The 13,777-nt window shown below is 38.4% G+C and overlaps 1 protein-coding gene across 3 annotated transcripts; it reads right to left on the bottom strand.

The window, feature by feature from the left end:
- Nucleotides 1-385: 385 nt before the first annotated feature.
- Nucleotides 386-13,043, bottom strand: LOC129769285 (uncharacterized). Of its 3 annotated transcripts, none has more exons than XM_055771419.1 (7): nucleotides 12,702-13,043; nucleotides 12,539-12,631; nucleotides 11,420-12,471; nucleotides 11,125-11,298; nucleotides 10,374-11,067; nucleotides 10,154-10,314; nucleotides 386-1,170 (listed from the first exon to the last, which is right to left on the bottom strand). In XM_055771419.1, the coding sequence occupies exons 2-7, from the start codon at nucleotides 12,596-12,598 to the stop codon at nucleotides 603-605; spliced, it is 2,709 nt and encodes a 902-aa protein (XP_055627394.1). In that variant the 5' UTR covers nucleotides 12,599-12,631; nucleotides 12,702-13,043; the 3' UTR covers nucleotides 386-602. The 3 variants fall into 3 exon arrangements, with proteins under 3 accessions (XP_055627394.1, XP_055627395.1, XP_055627396.1); XM_055771420.1 differs by having other exon boundaries at nucleotides 12,539-12,714; nucleotides 12,785-13,043; XM_055771421.1 differs by having other exon boundaries at nucleotides 12,785-13,043.
- Nucleotides 13,044-13,777: the final 734 nt, after the last annotated feature.

The raw sequence follows: 13,777 nt of genomic DNA, 5'->3' as shown, positions 1-13,777 counted from the left end.
TATCGCCTTGATTTCTATAATAGGGCCCAATAATTTCATGGTAGAATAGCTGACGTAACGTAACGTGACGGGACGTGAACGTGACGTAGATGTTGTATGTGAATCGCACTTATAGCTCCCTTGCTGTAAATTTTCTTGAAGCACCAGTCCTACCCATGCTGCAATTCGTTTCTGAAATAAAAAAAAATGCATTTTCATAAATGTATAAACAACACACCTGGCACACCTGGTGCAGTATGATCTCCGGGCCGAAAAATCTGCGGGATGTCGGATTCTAAGATCAACTCATTTTTTTCGGAAAATGGTCTAGGTTCTAGAGCCACAGCCAAATACGATTACACAGAAATTTACCGATGTTTTCACAATGAATAATATAACAACAATCTTAATAAGTTAATAATTCTTTATTTTCGAAGAAAAATGCCCCACCTTACACTATGTTGAAAATATAAGAAAATAATTTAGAAGTGACACGATTTCTACGCATGGTTTTGTTGCTATTGAACGCAAATAGACTGAATTACAAAACAAAATCTAGGAAAATAAACCATAATTCATCAACTTACGGTTCACTATAAACGACTTAATCATACCGCATTCTGTTATTCGAATGAAATTTGTCTTTTCGCTTTCATTATGCTAGAGGTAACCATTCCTCCGACAAGAATCTTTGTTTTAGCCTGAGAACCTGCCTTGCTGTCAGCATAAGGACTAAGATTCTTTTGGTCTTTGCCGGAGAATGAAATCTGTTTTTGTGCCGATTTTTGTCTCTGCTCGTTGTTAACATTTTCCCGGAGAATTGTATTTTCTGAAATAGTCGAATCAGTAGCAACAGCAACGGGTGCTGTGCTTGATACAACTTGACTACTACGGACTGATGTTTGCGACAATTGGTTTAAAAACTCTGAACTTTGTGAAAAGATGGAACTTTGACTTAATTGTTGGCTTGAGGAGATAAACGGCGATCTATCGTTGGAGCTTTCTGATGTTGCGGTACAGATGGAGGTGCTCCGTTTCAGCAGACGGTTCCGTTGTTCATATTCTTCGGGGCCGATGTAGCCCTGCAATTTGGAGATGTTTCTCGCACTCATGATACGCGTCTTCTCTCTGAGGTAGATATCATCTACGCTGTTACCTTGTATCACTTCGAACACGTGCTTGTTGGCTAGCCTGAGGAGAGAAGAAAACATGTTCGAAGAGATTATTTTCAATGTTTCCCAGTTTCCAAAGATACTTATTGTATAGATAGAAAATAGTCAGCGATTCGACTAGAATGTAGTCATATTTTGTAAAACAACCGAAAACAAACCGTATATATTTTTGACGTGGGACTACGTCTAACCTGAGTATATGGGGGATAAAATGAAAACCTAAACACAGAACATGCAGGAAAAAATGAAAGATTCCAAATGCTTATAACTCGAACATTTCTTACTGGATCGGAAAGATGTTTGCATCAATTGATACGGAATATTTCTACGCTTCTATCGCAATTAATAATATGTTATTTTTCATTAGATAAACAATTGAATAACTGTGAAATGTCAAGCGTTATCTAAACGCTCCAACTGCCTAGTTTTGATTGGCCCGATTTACGGTTTCCCGAACACAGACTTCGAAATCAATGTACTTGTGGGAATCCGCTTAGCAAATATACATGCAAGTAGGGGGTATTTTTGTTCCAACCGAGCTGTGTTTCCCTAACACGGGCATCAAAACCAATGTGTCTGGGGAAATCCACTTTGCAAATACATGAAAGTCGGGGGTATTTTTGTTCCGACTGAAATGTGTTTTCCTAACATAGACTTCAAATCCATGGAGCGTGCGGAAATTGGCATTGCAATTTGCAAATACATGCAAGTCGGGGGCATGTTTATTCCGACTGAAATGTGTTTCCGTAACACAGACATCGAATCCATAGAGCGTGCGGAAATTGGCATTGCAAATACATGCAAGTCGGGGGCATTTTTGTTCCGGCTGAAATGTGTTTCCCCAACAAAAACTTCAGAACCAAGGTGTCTGGGGGAGTTGGCATTGCAAATTCATGCAGGTCGGGTGTATTTTTCTTCCGACTGAAATGTGTTTCTCTAACACAGACTTTAAATCCAAGGAGCGTGGGGAAATTGGCATTGCAAATACATGCAATTCAGGGGCATTTCTATTTTGGCTGAAATGTACCTATTACTGACTTCGAAACGAAGCTATCTGGAGAACTCGGAATTGCAAATACATGCAAATCGGGGACATTTTTGTTCCGACTGAAATGTGCTTGTCTAACACAGACTTCAAAACAAAGATGTCATCATACCAAACGTAAAAGGACTGTCATTAAATTTACTTGTAACGAAGAACATAATATATCCAAATGCATGGATTGATATCACCTAGCATTATACATTTTTTTTACTCACAAATCAAATATATTGAATTCGGAAATTGTTTTATTCAATCAAAAATTAAATCAATACAAACAAATAATTACTAAGCTAAGGTAGTCCCACTTCAACCTTGCGGTTATATCATAGATATAACCCACTTATTTTTATTTTATTATTTTGTAACTGTCAGTCCCAGTCAGTCAACGCTTTCCTACCACAAAAATCTCAACGTCGGTCTCTAGGGAAGTGGTGGGAGTTCGATCTCCGGAACGGTCCATCCGATTTTGATGAAATAGTTTTTCTCAGATTCTCCACTAAATTTCCTGTCATCGTACGTAGGATATTATTTTTTTTATGTTTTGAAAAATAAAATTTTGGTTCGGTTTTTAAGGCAAAAACGCATTTTTTTTACAAATAATGTCGCCATTTCGTCAAAAGTAAATATATTGAAAAAATCCTATGTACAATGACAGGAAAAATATCCAAGATTACGTAAAACAATCATTGGTTGAAATCGGTCCACTAGAAAAACTTGCAGAACTCTCACCAGTTTACAAGGTTTTGGCTGCAAGGGTTCAACAAATCGGTTGCGGCTATTCAGGTCCATGTGACATCAATTTATTTTTCGCTTGTTAAGTAATATATACATAATAAAACTGTGATATCAGATTGATCATAGTAATTTATTTTCTCGTTGAAAAAAAAAGTCACAGGAGGGTTGTGTCCGGGACACGACCGCAAAGTTGACGTAGGATTCCGTTAGGCTATCTGTTGATTTGGGATATGTTTGAAGAATTACATCGTTAAACTCATTGATAATGATTTGGTGACCCTGAAAAGGGCAATTTTGTTTGGTTGTTGGGTATTGTTTGTTCACTCCACCAGTGTTTACCGAGTGATGATGACAGAAGGATGATAAACAGTCGTTGGGTGGTATCAGATAGAAGAAGCCGAAGTAGAATGAGATATGATGAAAACCGCCCTCTGTGACCATGTACGAGATGCCTCCTGTGTTATGTATAGATGAAATAAAGAAAAAAAAGCTCACAAATGTAATATAATATAATTACCAATACCGAACACAATTATCAATTTTTCTCATTAGTAAAAACATGTTACTTTAATATAGAAATGGAATCTGAAATGGAAATATTAATTTTGTTTTATAGTTTTTACTTTCTGAGTGTTCATTCAACCCAATGCGAATTTTAATTGGACTATCAACACCTAATACTATATGGGAAATCACTTTTTCGAATATTTCTTCTCTTTTCCAATTTTTGACGTAGGACTACGTCTTTAATTTCTATACTGGGGTGTAAGTTCAAACTTTCGAAAACTAAAGGGTTACGCCGGAGAACAAGATTTTGAGCGTTAATAGCTTAATAGTTAATAGCTATAGCAACTGAACGAAATAGTATGATACACAATTCATTCGACAGATGAAATGTCTACGCGTTATATGCTTGTTATTTTATGATCCAAAAATTTGTTTCAATAGCCCTAAAATTACTTTCAAAACAGGCTATTGAAATCACACCAATCGGTATATAAGCGAGTGCCGCTCGGAAATCCACTCAGTTATAATTGCGCAACGATTGAGGTACGATCGCTGGAATGGATGGATGTTTCCCTAACACAGACTTCAAAACCATGAAGCATGGGAAAATCGGAATTGAAAAATAGATGTGAGCTGCGGGTACTTTTGTACTCGCATGCGTTTCTGCAAATCGGAATGTTTCCCTAACACAGATTTCAAAACCATGGAGCCAGGGGAAATTAGCATAGAAAATTAGATGCAAGCAGCGAGTTCTATTGTACTCGGATTGACTAAGGATTTGATATGGTATGATACGGTGTAGTGGATATGATCAAAGTGGATATTATATTACATATCGAAGAAATCACATTTATAAAAGCAGCGTTATAAAACTATTTGTTTACGAATGCTGCAATCGATCGTCGTTATTGGGAAGTTGGAATTGTTGGGAAGGGGGTCTTATTTTCGCTGTGTAATTCCGAGGAGGAATCCATTCCTTCTCAAGCGTTAATAATCCTGCTCCGGATCAACGATGATTCTAATTGTCGGGGCTTGGTGGGTACTATTTGCGCTGGGTATTTCCGAGGAGGAATCTTCTTCTTCTTTTTGGCTTTAAGAGGGTTTAAACTTTTCAGTTCATTCGCCTCTAAACGCGAGGAAGAATCGATTCCCCCTTTGAACGTTAATAATTCTTTTCCGGCTAAATGAAGTGGTATGATAATCACTTTATTTGAAAGATGAAACGTCTAAGATGTATATGCTTGTTACTTGTTGATTTCTGAGTCAACGTTAGTCCTACGTCCACCTTGCGGTTATATCGAAGACATAACCCACTTCTAGTTTTTTCTCGCCGCATGAACTTTCCTTGGGTGAAAATGAACACAACAAAACGGACAGCTTAAATCGAACGACCCGCCTCGAGCGGGAACACACCTTGGTTTTTATTTATGAAAAATTGAAATAAATTGTTTCATATAAAAATGCCCCCGACTTGCATATATTGCGATGCTGATTTCCCTCGGGCACCTTGGTTTTGATGTCTCTGTTAGGGAACACATTTCGGTGGGAACGAAAGCTACCCCTACTTTCATGTATTTGCAATGTCGACTTCCCCCAGGCAGCTTGGTTTTGATGTCTCTGTTAGGGAACCGCCGCATGTGTCGTGAATTTCAACCAATTAGAAGTGGATATTTCCGTTAGGATAGGGGTTGAGATTTTTCAATTTTTCGTTAGTTAGTTTCATGACATATATTATTTTATTCAATATAAAAAAGTGTTATGGAGTGCCAAAATCGATTGACGCAAAAATTTCATCAATCCATCATGAAATAACTGAGCAATAATCGTTTAACATTGGACAATTTTCACGATGTGCTCGATTTTCGATTTTCAATTTGTACCCCAATATGTTCCCGAAAGACGTAATCCTACGTCAAAAATGCGAAAATCACATACTTTTTATGATGTTCATAATGTACTACGCACATAAAGCTCAGCAGTTGTTGAGTAATTTTAATACTCAGCGTGATAATTTTTTTGCCTGGTTTAATTGTGCAGGCTATCACTTCCCGGTCTTCCCATTTCTTCAGCTCACTTTTCAACACAGTCAGAAATTCACAGGATGGTTCTGGACATATGAAGGGTGAGATTGAGCCGTTCCTGGCAAGTTCATCTGCTCGCTTGTTTCCCTCTATACCGCAATGGCCGGGAATCCAGTACAGTTGTACCGAATTTATCTGACTTAATTGCCGTAAGAGGAAGATGCATTCCCAGACAATTTTGAAGAGCGTTTAAAAGCGTTTAGAGCTTTAGTGCTTGACTGTCTGAGAATATGCAGATGTTAGCGTGTATATATTTTCTTTTGAGCCAGACATTTAGACATTCTATTACTGCAGCTATTTCTGCCTGAAAAACTATAGAACACGATTGAACCAATTACGAACACTGCGACCACCTTCATCTCATACTGATCGAGAAGGTTCGATTACACTGTATGTCGGAATGTCGTAATTTGTCCTAGGTTCCATCCAATCGCTGTTCATCTCTGCGTCCTACGGGTAAGAGATTCAGGATGCACAAGCGATCAATTTCATCCCCGTTTAGGATTTTTCTGCTTTAGATCATTTTTCTTAGCCTCTAGCTGAATATGTTGGTTCAAATGTAGCAGGTGAAGGATAGCTTCCAGTGCCTTCGAGAGTGTATATGCTCCCGGCATATCAACAACATGAATCAACAACTTGAACTTCTACTTTTTGCGCTATAGAGGCTTTAAACTAGAAAGATCAGTCATATCTAAAATGATGATATTCCCAGGCTCCTCAGTTTAGAATTGCGTGTGAGGGAAACATATTCCGATCTGCACAAAGGCAAGCGAGTACCAAAGTACTCGCAGCTTGCATATATTTGCAAAACCGATATCCCCAAGCTCCATGGTTTTGTAGTATGATATCGCTTGACATTTAACAATTATTCAATTGTGTATCTCACGAAAAATAACATTTCATTCATTATGATAGATGCGCAGAAATATGTCCAATCAATTGATTCAAACATCTTTCCGATCTATTAAAAATGTTCAAGTTATTAACATTCGAAATCTTTCATTTTTTCCTGCACGTTCTCCTATGCCCATATATTCCTGATAGACGTAGTCCCACTTCAAAAAGCTATTCACTCTCGTTGATTTATGCGTGGCCCAAAATTTACCATGGAAGGGCTTACAAACATTTTTTTACAAATGGTGTTAGGTCTTTTTCTATTGTTGCTTCAGAAGTCGACGGTCTTTTTAGCCTAATTAGTGAACTATTACTGTATTGCCTGAAAATAGTGTGTTTTAACATTTGCTGTTCGGAAATTGAATCATGCGCCGAAACATGATTCATATTACGAACACTGCTTCAGTACTAATTTTAATAAAAATTTCTTCATTATGATCACTTGTTCATTCAAATTATAGTAGGTTTTTACCTGTTCTAGCATTTAACATTATCCGCACAAGCGCATCGAGAAAATCACCAGGACCCGACGGACTGCCAAAAGAGTTTTATATGCGAACTTTCGATGTGATACATCGTGAGCTGAACCTGGTTATCAATGACGCTATCAGGTCAAATTTCCCATCCCAGTTCGTCGATGGGGTGATCGTACTGGTTAAGAAACGAGATTCGGGAGACAGCGCACGTTCCTACCGACCGATTAGTTTAGTCAATTACGACTACAAAATTCTGTCGCGTGTTTCGAAGCAGCGACTTGAAAATGTGCTTCGAGCTCATAGCATTTTAACTCGCTCACAAAAATGTTCAAACGGCAGTCGCAATATCTTTCAAGCAACGCTAGCATTGAAAGACAAATTGCTCAGCTGAAAGCGGACAGACAAAAAGGCAAGCTGATCTCTTTCGATCTCGATCATGCTTTCGATCGTGTGGACCATCGTTTCTTATTTACCACGATGCGAGCTCTGGGCTTCAATCTACAACTTGTAGATTTGCTCTCTCGTGTATCAGCAGCCTCTTCGTCTCGCTTGCTCATAAACGGACACCTCTCCGCACCATTCCAAATTCAACGATCTATCCGACAAGGAGATCCTCTTTCGATGCATCTTTTCGTGCTCTATCTTCACCCACTTCTGCAGCGATTAGAGCACGTGTGTGGAGCAGACCTAATTACCGCTTACGCTGACGACATTAGTGCAATTGTATCAAATGTAGATAAGCTTGATGCGATGCGTGTTTTGTTCCGGCGTTTTGAAAAAGTAGCAGGGGCACGCTTGAATGAGAATAAAACCATCGCAATAGACGTTGGATGCGTAAACGATCCAATCACTACAACGTGGCTTCGTACGGAAAACACCGTCAAAATACTCGGGATTATTTTTACCAATTCGGTCCGATGTATGGCAAAGACAAATTGGGACTTACTCGTGACGAACTTTTCGCGTCAAGTATGGCTGCATTCTTCACGAAATTTATCATTAACACAGAAGGTAACGCTGTTGAACATTTTTATTTCCTCGAGGACATGGTATATGGCAGCGAATCTGCATCCAACGGCAGCACACGTGGCGAAACTGACGACCATTATGCGACGCTTTCTATTCCGTGGTGCATGTGCAACCATACCAATGGAGCAGCTAGCACGAAGACGGGAAAATGGCGGTCTCAATCTTCAATTGCCAGCGATAAAGTGTAAGGCATTGTTGATCAATCGGCACCTACACGAAATGAGTTCCCTTCCCTATTACAATTCCTTCCTCTCCCAAACAACCACTCCCCCTTCAGATCTTCCTTGCCTAAAGCTTATCCTAAACCACATTCCAAATTTCCCCTTCCAAATCCGACAGCAACCATCCGCCAATCTCATCCACCGTTTCTTCATAGAACGTACAGCAAAACCGAAAGTAGAAATAGCAAATCTTGCAACTAACTGGCCCCGTGTGTGGAAGAATATTGCTGTTCGGGACTTATATCCAACACAACGTAGTCTTCTATACATGTGGGTAAACGAGAAGTTCTCGCACCGGCGACTGATGTTCGTTATGAGGCGAACGGACGATGAGAATTGTATACACTGTTCTTCGAGTGTGGAAACAATACAGCACAAATTTTTTGGGTGTCCGAGAGTACGAGATGCTTTCAATGTGCTACAACAACAGCTGCTAGTGGTAACTGGTGGACAACGCGCACTCCATTTAGAGAATCTCATTCGGCCGTCGCTGGAGGGGATAGCAATGAATGAACGAATTTTGATAATGAGATTGCTGTTGACATATATCACCTTCATTGATAGCAGCAATGGTAGAATTGACATAGATGAACTAAAATTTAGTTTCGAAGTCGAGGTTGAATCAATTATGTAAATAATTTTTACCAAAGAAAAACGACAAATAAACGTATTTATAAAAAAAAAAAAAAAAAAATCTATTAAAAATGTTCAAGTTATAAACATTCGAAATCTTTCATTTTTTCCTGCACGTTCTCCTATGCCCATATATTCCTGATAGACGTAGTCCCACTTCAAAAAGCTATTCACTCTCGTTGATTTATGCGTGGCCCAAAATTTACCATGAAGGGGCTTACAAACATTTTTTTACAAATGGTGTTAGGTCTTATTCTATTATTGCTTCAAAAGTGGACGGTCTTTTTAGCCTAATTAGTGAACTATTACTGTATTTGCCTGAAAATAGTGTGTTTTAACATTTGCTGTTCGGAATTTGAATCATGCGCCGAAACATGATTCATATTACGAACACTGCTTCAGTACTAATTTTAATAAAAATTTCTTCATTATGATCACTTGTTCATTCAAATTATAGTAGGTTTTTACCTGTTCTAGCATTTAACATGAAAACAATGAACTAAATATTGAAAATAAAATATAAAAAATATAAAATCTGAAAAATTTACAATCTTTGTTTTTACTTTTAGCACTGAACCTACCGATATTTTATGCATACCTATTCCTACCACAGCGAGTCAAGTGACCCTTTATGTTAGTGAACAATGACTCGATTTATGTAGTTTTGTTGAGAAACGTGGCATACTATATTTCTCCTGTATATTTCGACATTTTAGGATAACAATTACTAGCAAATAATGAAATTAAAATTTTTGACACGCAAAATAGCACTGTAGCTTGGAATGTTACTGTTAGCTCGCTTGGATAGTCAGCAATAAAATTAATTCTAATCATTCACCGTTCATTCACAAATACAACAAAATATGTAAAGCAATAGTAAAAATGTGTAATGCAATGGTTTGTATCACAACCACTGATATACGGATGTTTGCACGGGTCAAATGACCCGTTGCGGTAGTTAGGGCAGATTACATATATTTCTCATTAAAAAAAATAACAAGAGAGGAGTAAACATTGAAAAATACATTCGGTGTATGTTTTCAGAAAAGTAGTGTAGGCAAATTATGTTGTGACAATGTAATTTGCAAGAAAATTTCGACTAAAAGTTTAAAATGGGTCGTTTAACCCCTCGTGGTTGGTTTAGTGTTAAAATGAAGTGTTCGGAATATGAGTCAAAACGGTATATATTCATCATATGAAATAATGCGATATACTGTGGCAAAAACGATAGTTTGTTTTTGCACCAATCGCTTGGATTAGACCGAAAAATGTTTTAAATTTCAATGAAAATGTTGAAAAACATCTCACATTTTCATTTGTTCTGCGTTGTCTCAATGCTGTTTTACTTAAATAAAAGAATATAATAAAGTTTGCAACTTACCGCAACAACTTCTCACTTGTACTAGCAACTAATTGGGTATCAAACTCTAAAAATAAGCGCCTAACAACTCTCGCCAGGTTAGAAGCATAGTGCTTAAAGCTTTCATGTTTCACTGAGATCTGCTTCGTCTGTAGTGATTGTGATACTGCCCACAGCAATTTCTAAAAAAATATGGAATGTGATGTTTTGTTCCCATTTCTTGTATTCATACATCACATACCTTTTTATGATTTTCCGATAATGTTGTTACCGGTCGTGCAACGGAGTCAGGAAAAGCCACTTCTGAGTTAGCTCTGAATAATGATTTGCCACATAGGCCCGACTCGGATGCGTTTTTTGTGTTAAGATTCTGAGAACCCACACAGAAACTTTGACTCCTAGCAAACTTCAATGATCTAGGCGTTAGATCCTCTTTATCCAATTTGGGCATTTTCACCGACGGCACTGCGTCTACATTCTCCTCTTCATCGATGGATCGTCTTCTCTTCCCGATACGTTCGATAGTTTGCTCACGCAGCATATCAATGTTGTTTGTTGATCCGTACTGTTGCGATGACATCAACGACTCTTTAACTGACGAATCTTGCCGAATGGAAACTGATGCGAATCGATGGATGCGTTTGGGAGGTGAGAATAGGGCTCGCTTAGATTTCTGAATTTTATCCGTCAAAACACTGCTGATTCCGGGTTTGTGCAAAGGTTCTGGCTTTGAATTATCATTTGAAGGGCTCTGAAAAAGAGCACGCTTGGAGGTTTCTCGGCTAACAGGATGTTGGGTTAACTTCGTCACAGGTAAACTCATAACACGTTTCTTTGCTGAGGAACCGGGCGTTTTTCTGCGTGGTGTATTACGACGGCTTGGTGTGCGACGTTTCGGCGTTCGTCCTTTACTTTTCCGCCGATTGGTTTTGCTCCTGTAGGCAGAAAATGTCATTAAAAATTTTAAGAGTCATACATTGATGTAGCCTCACTTTGGATCCAGCAGAATTTGCCTATTGCACAAACGAAGCGGATTTGTTTGACTCGTAGTCATTGAGGCAGATTTCGTCGTAGAACCGGAGCTGCAGAGAAGATTAGCTGAAGAGAAAATTGCTCGACGTCGTGCCAAATGACTCAGCCGGCGACCCGGTGACTGATTAAGCATTCTGTTTAGCAAATTAGAAATAACATGCAATTTATTAGTTAGAAATATCATGATTTTTTTCTACAATCTATCTAAAAACTCATAATCAGATAAACGTTGCTCAAATTGTGTTGGTTACTTACTTCAGTCGTAGATTTCGCTTCTTTGAACTGGACGGCGAATGAGTTATGTTGAATGTAGAGCTAGTTTCAGCTCCTATGTATCGATCAATGTATTTCAATCCCAACAATTCAATTTTTTCCGAAACCGTAGATCGATTGTAATGCAATCCGTATCCTTTGGCCATCAACAATTCGGGCCAACCAAGCATTTCAATATCTGATCGCGTGTGAGTTGGTCTACTTAAACAATTTGAAAGTACGCTGGACTCATTCAATTCTTCCTTTGATTCCTGTGTGGGCTGATCATGTCGGTAAACATACCGTGCTTCATTCTCCCGGTAAAGTGTTAACATTCGGTTAACATCGATGTTGGAGAACGTCACGGACGGAGGTGGTAAAACGCCAGACAAGGAACCTTGTAAACGTTTCAGTATAACTCTTTCAATTTCTGCTGCTGGACATGCAGAATTGGCAATGCTACTACTTAGAATCGACGTGTTGAACGATCTATCCTCCAAGGGTATATCTTCCGTATCTGACTTCAGGTCATTTGCAGCACTGTCATCGTCATCGAAAAGATCCGGAGATTTTTCATTCGTATAATGCATTAATGAACTGTTTTCCTTTGTTAGCATTTCAAATGATTCATTAAACTTATCTCTACGCAACTTTTCGTCGCTATGATTCAATTCTACATTTTCGGCATTGCTGCGCGGGCTAGTGTCAGACATTTTACCATTAAAGCAGTTGATTTTGCCGTTAAAGGAAAGATCCTCCACAGAAACCTTTTTCTCATCTTCCAAAGAATTCGAAATTTTGTGGTCAACCGCGTTACAGCTATCTTCTGTTATCAGGATTCCTCTAATTTCTTTTCTACTCTCTTCGTTTTCTGACTTTTCAGATGAATGTAATTCGGCACGCTCTCCGTTTAAGAGACATTTAATCTTACTTTCGATATAATTCGAATCAATGAGTGCTGTCTTCTCCTGCACAGATTGCGGTTCTCTCGAGGTACTGCCGTGGCTTAGTTCCGAGGAGTTTGTATCAGTTTCCAGCTGATCGTACTTGAAAACCTACAAAAAATATAATTGCATAGTATTTCTTATCGCTCTGGTACTCTAAATTCATAACTATACTAACCGTGGCCGAGTCCACAATTGAGTCATTACCGAAATTATCCCTGAAACATTCGGTGATCATTTTCACTTCATCCAAGAATCAGTTCTGTCGTACAACAATACAATTGCAACTATTTGAGTTGTGTACATGTTTTTTTGATCGAAATCATCATTGGCTCATTCACTTTTAATTCTAATCTGAGAAAATGTGGATAATCATGTTTGATTTTATATTTGTGTATTAGGATCGCGGGAAGAAGTCACCTACTTCTTCTTCTCTTGCACTTTTGCCCCAATTTGATTTTCAGCAAATCGTTGCTAATTTCAAAGGCACATTGCGGAGGGAGCATTACCAAAATTGTTCTCAGTAAAATATTTAACGCATTTTAGTTATTTAGAGAGTAGTGTGAACGAAACTCCATCAGTAAAAAATATTACTATAAATAATCGTGGAAATAAACTGAGGCTACAAAATACGTGTTGGCCTTTTTCGTTGCACCGAAAGTAGCGAACGAATTCATCACATAATGAATTCGATTGAAAACACTAGTATTCATTTTCTGCCCGACTGTGAGATGAGCGTGGGTTTCTTCATTTATATGTTTGATGTTGGTACAATGTTGATTAGAAAACGCACCTTGTTTATAATTCGGGCTGAATGCTGATTACAACATTTCGTTTAATCGATTCAGGTGAAATCAAGATGGCTCTATTGTACTAGGTGAGGCCGTTTCGTCACTAAGTTGGTAGGGGAGCGGTATATGAAAACAGTACGGAAGAAAGTAGAATAGAGGCGAATGAACTGCAAAGTTTAAAGCCTCTTAAAAACAAAGAAAGAAAGTAGAAGGGGAATTATTTGCTTGTGGCGTGAAAGAGACAGACTGATCACGAGCGAGCTTCGGCAGTAGCGTATTGTGTTTTGTTTACAAACAAAACACAGTAGACTTCCAAGATGGCTGAAAAGTGGTTTTAGCAAGTTGGCCCACCTTAGGATTATACTTCTAGGCGCCTTGGGTGAAATATTTCGATTGTACACGAAATATGTCGAAGTATCAATGCAAAAGATACATATCGAAGTGGTGTAGTAGGTGGAGTATACTTGTATTATAGTCAAGTAAACCATTTGTCATGACAATTGTCATGCGAAAATGCGAAAACAGAATAGAAACTGAGAGAGGTTGGCGTCGACATCATGCCTCATACCGTATGTTTCTATTCTGTTTTCGCATTTACGCATGACAAATGGTTTGCTTGATTATAG

The sequence above is a fragment of the Toxorhynchites rutilus genome, chromosome 2, assembly GCF_029784135.1.
Source record: "Toxorhynchites rutilus septentrionalis strain SRP chromosome 2, ASM2978413v1, whole genome shotgun sequence".
Classification (NCBI taxonomy): Eukaryota; Metazoa; Arthropoda; class Insecta; order Diptera; family Culicidae; genus Toxorhynchites; species Toxorhynchites rutilus.
The sequence above is the reverse complement of the archived record's forward strand: the minus strand, read 5'-3'. Positions and strand labels throughout refer to the sequence as shown.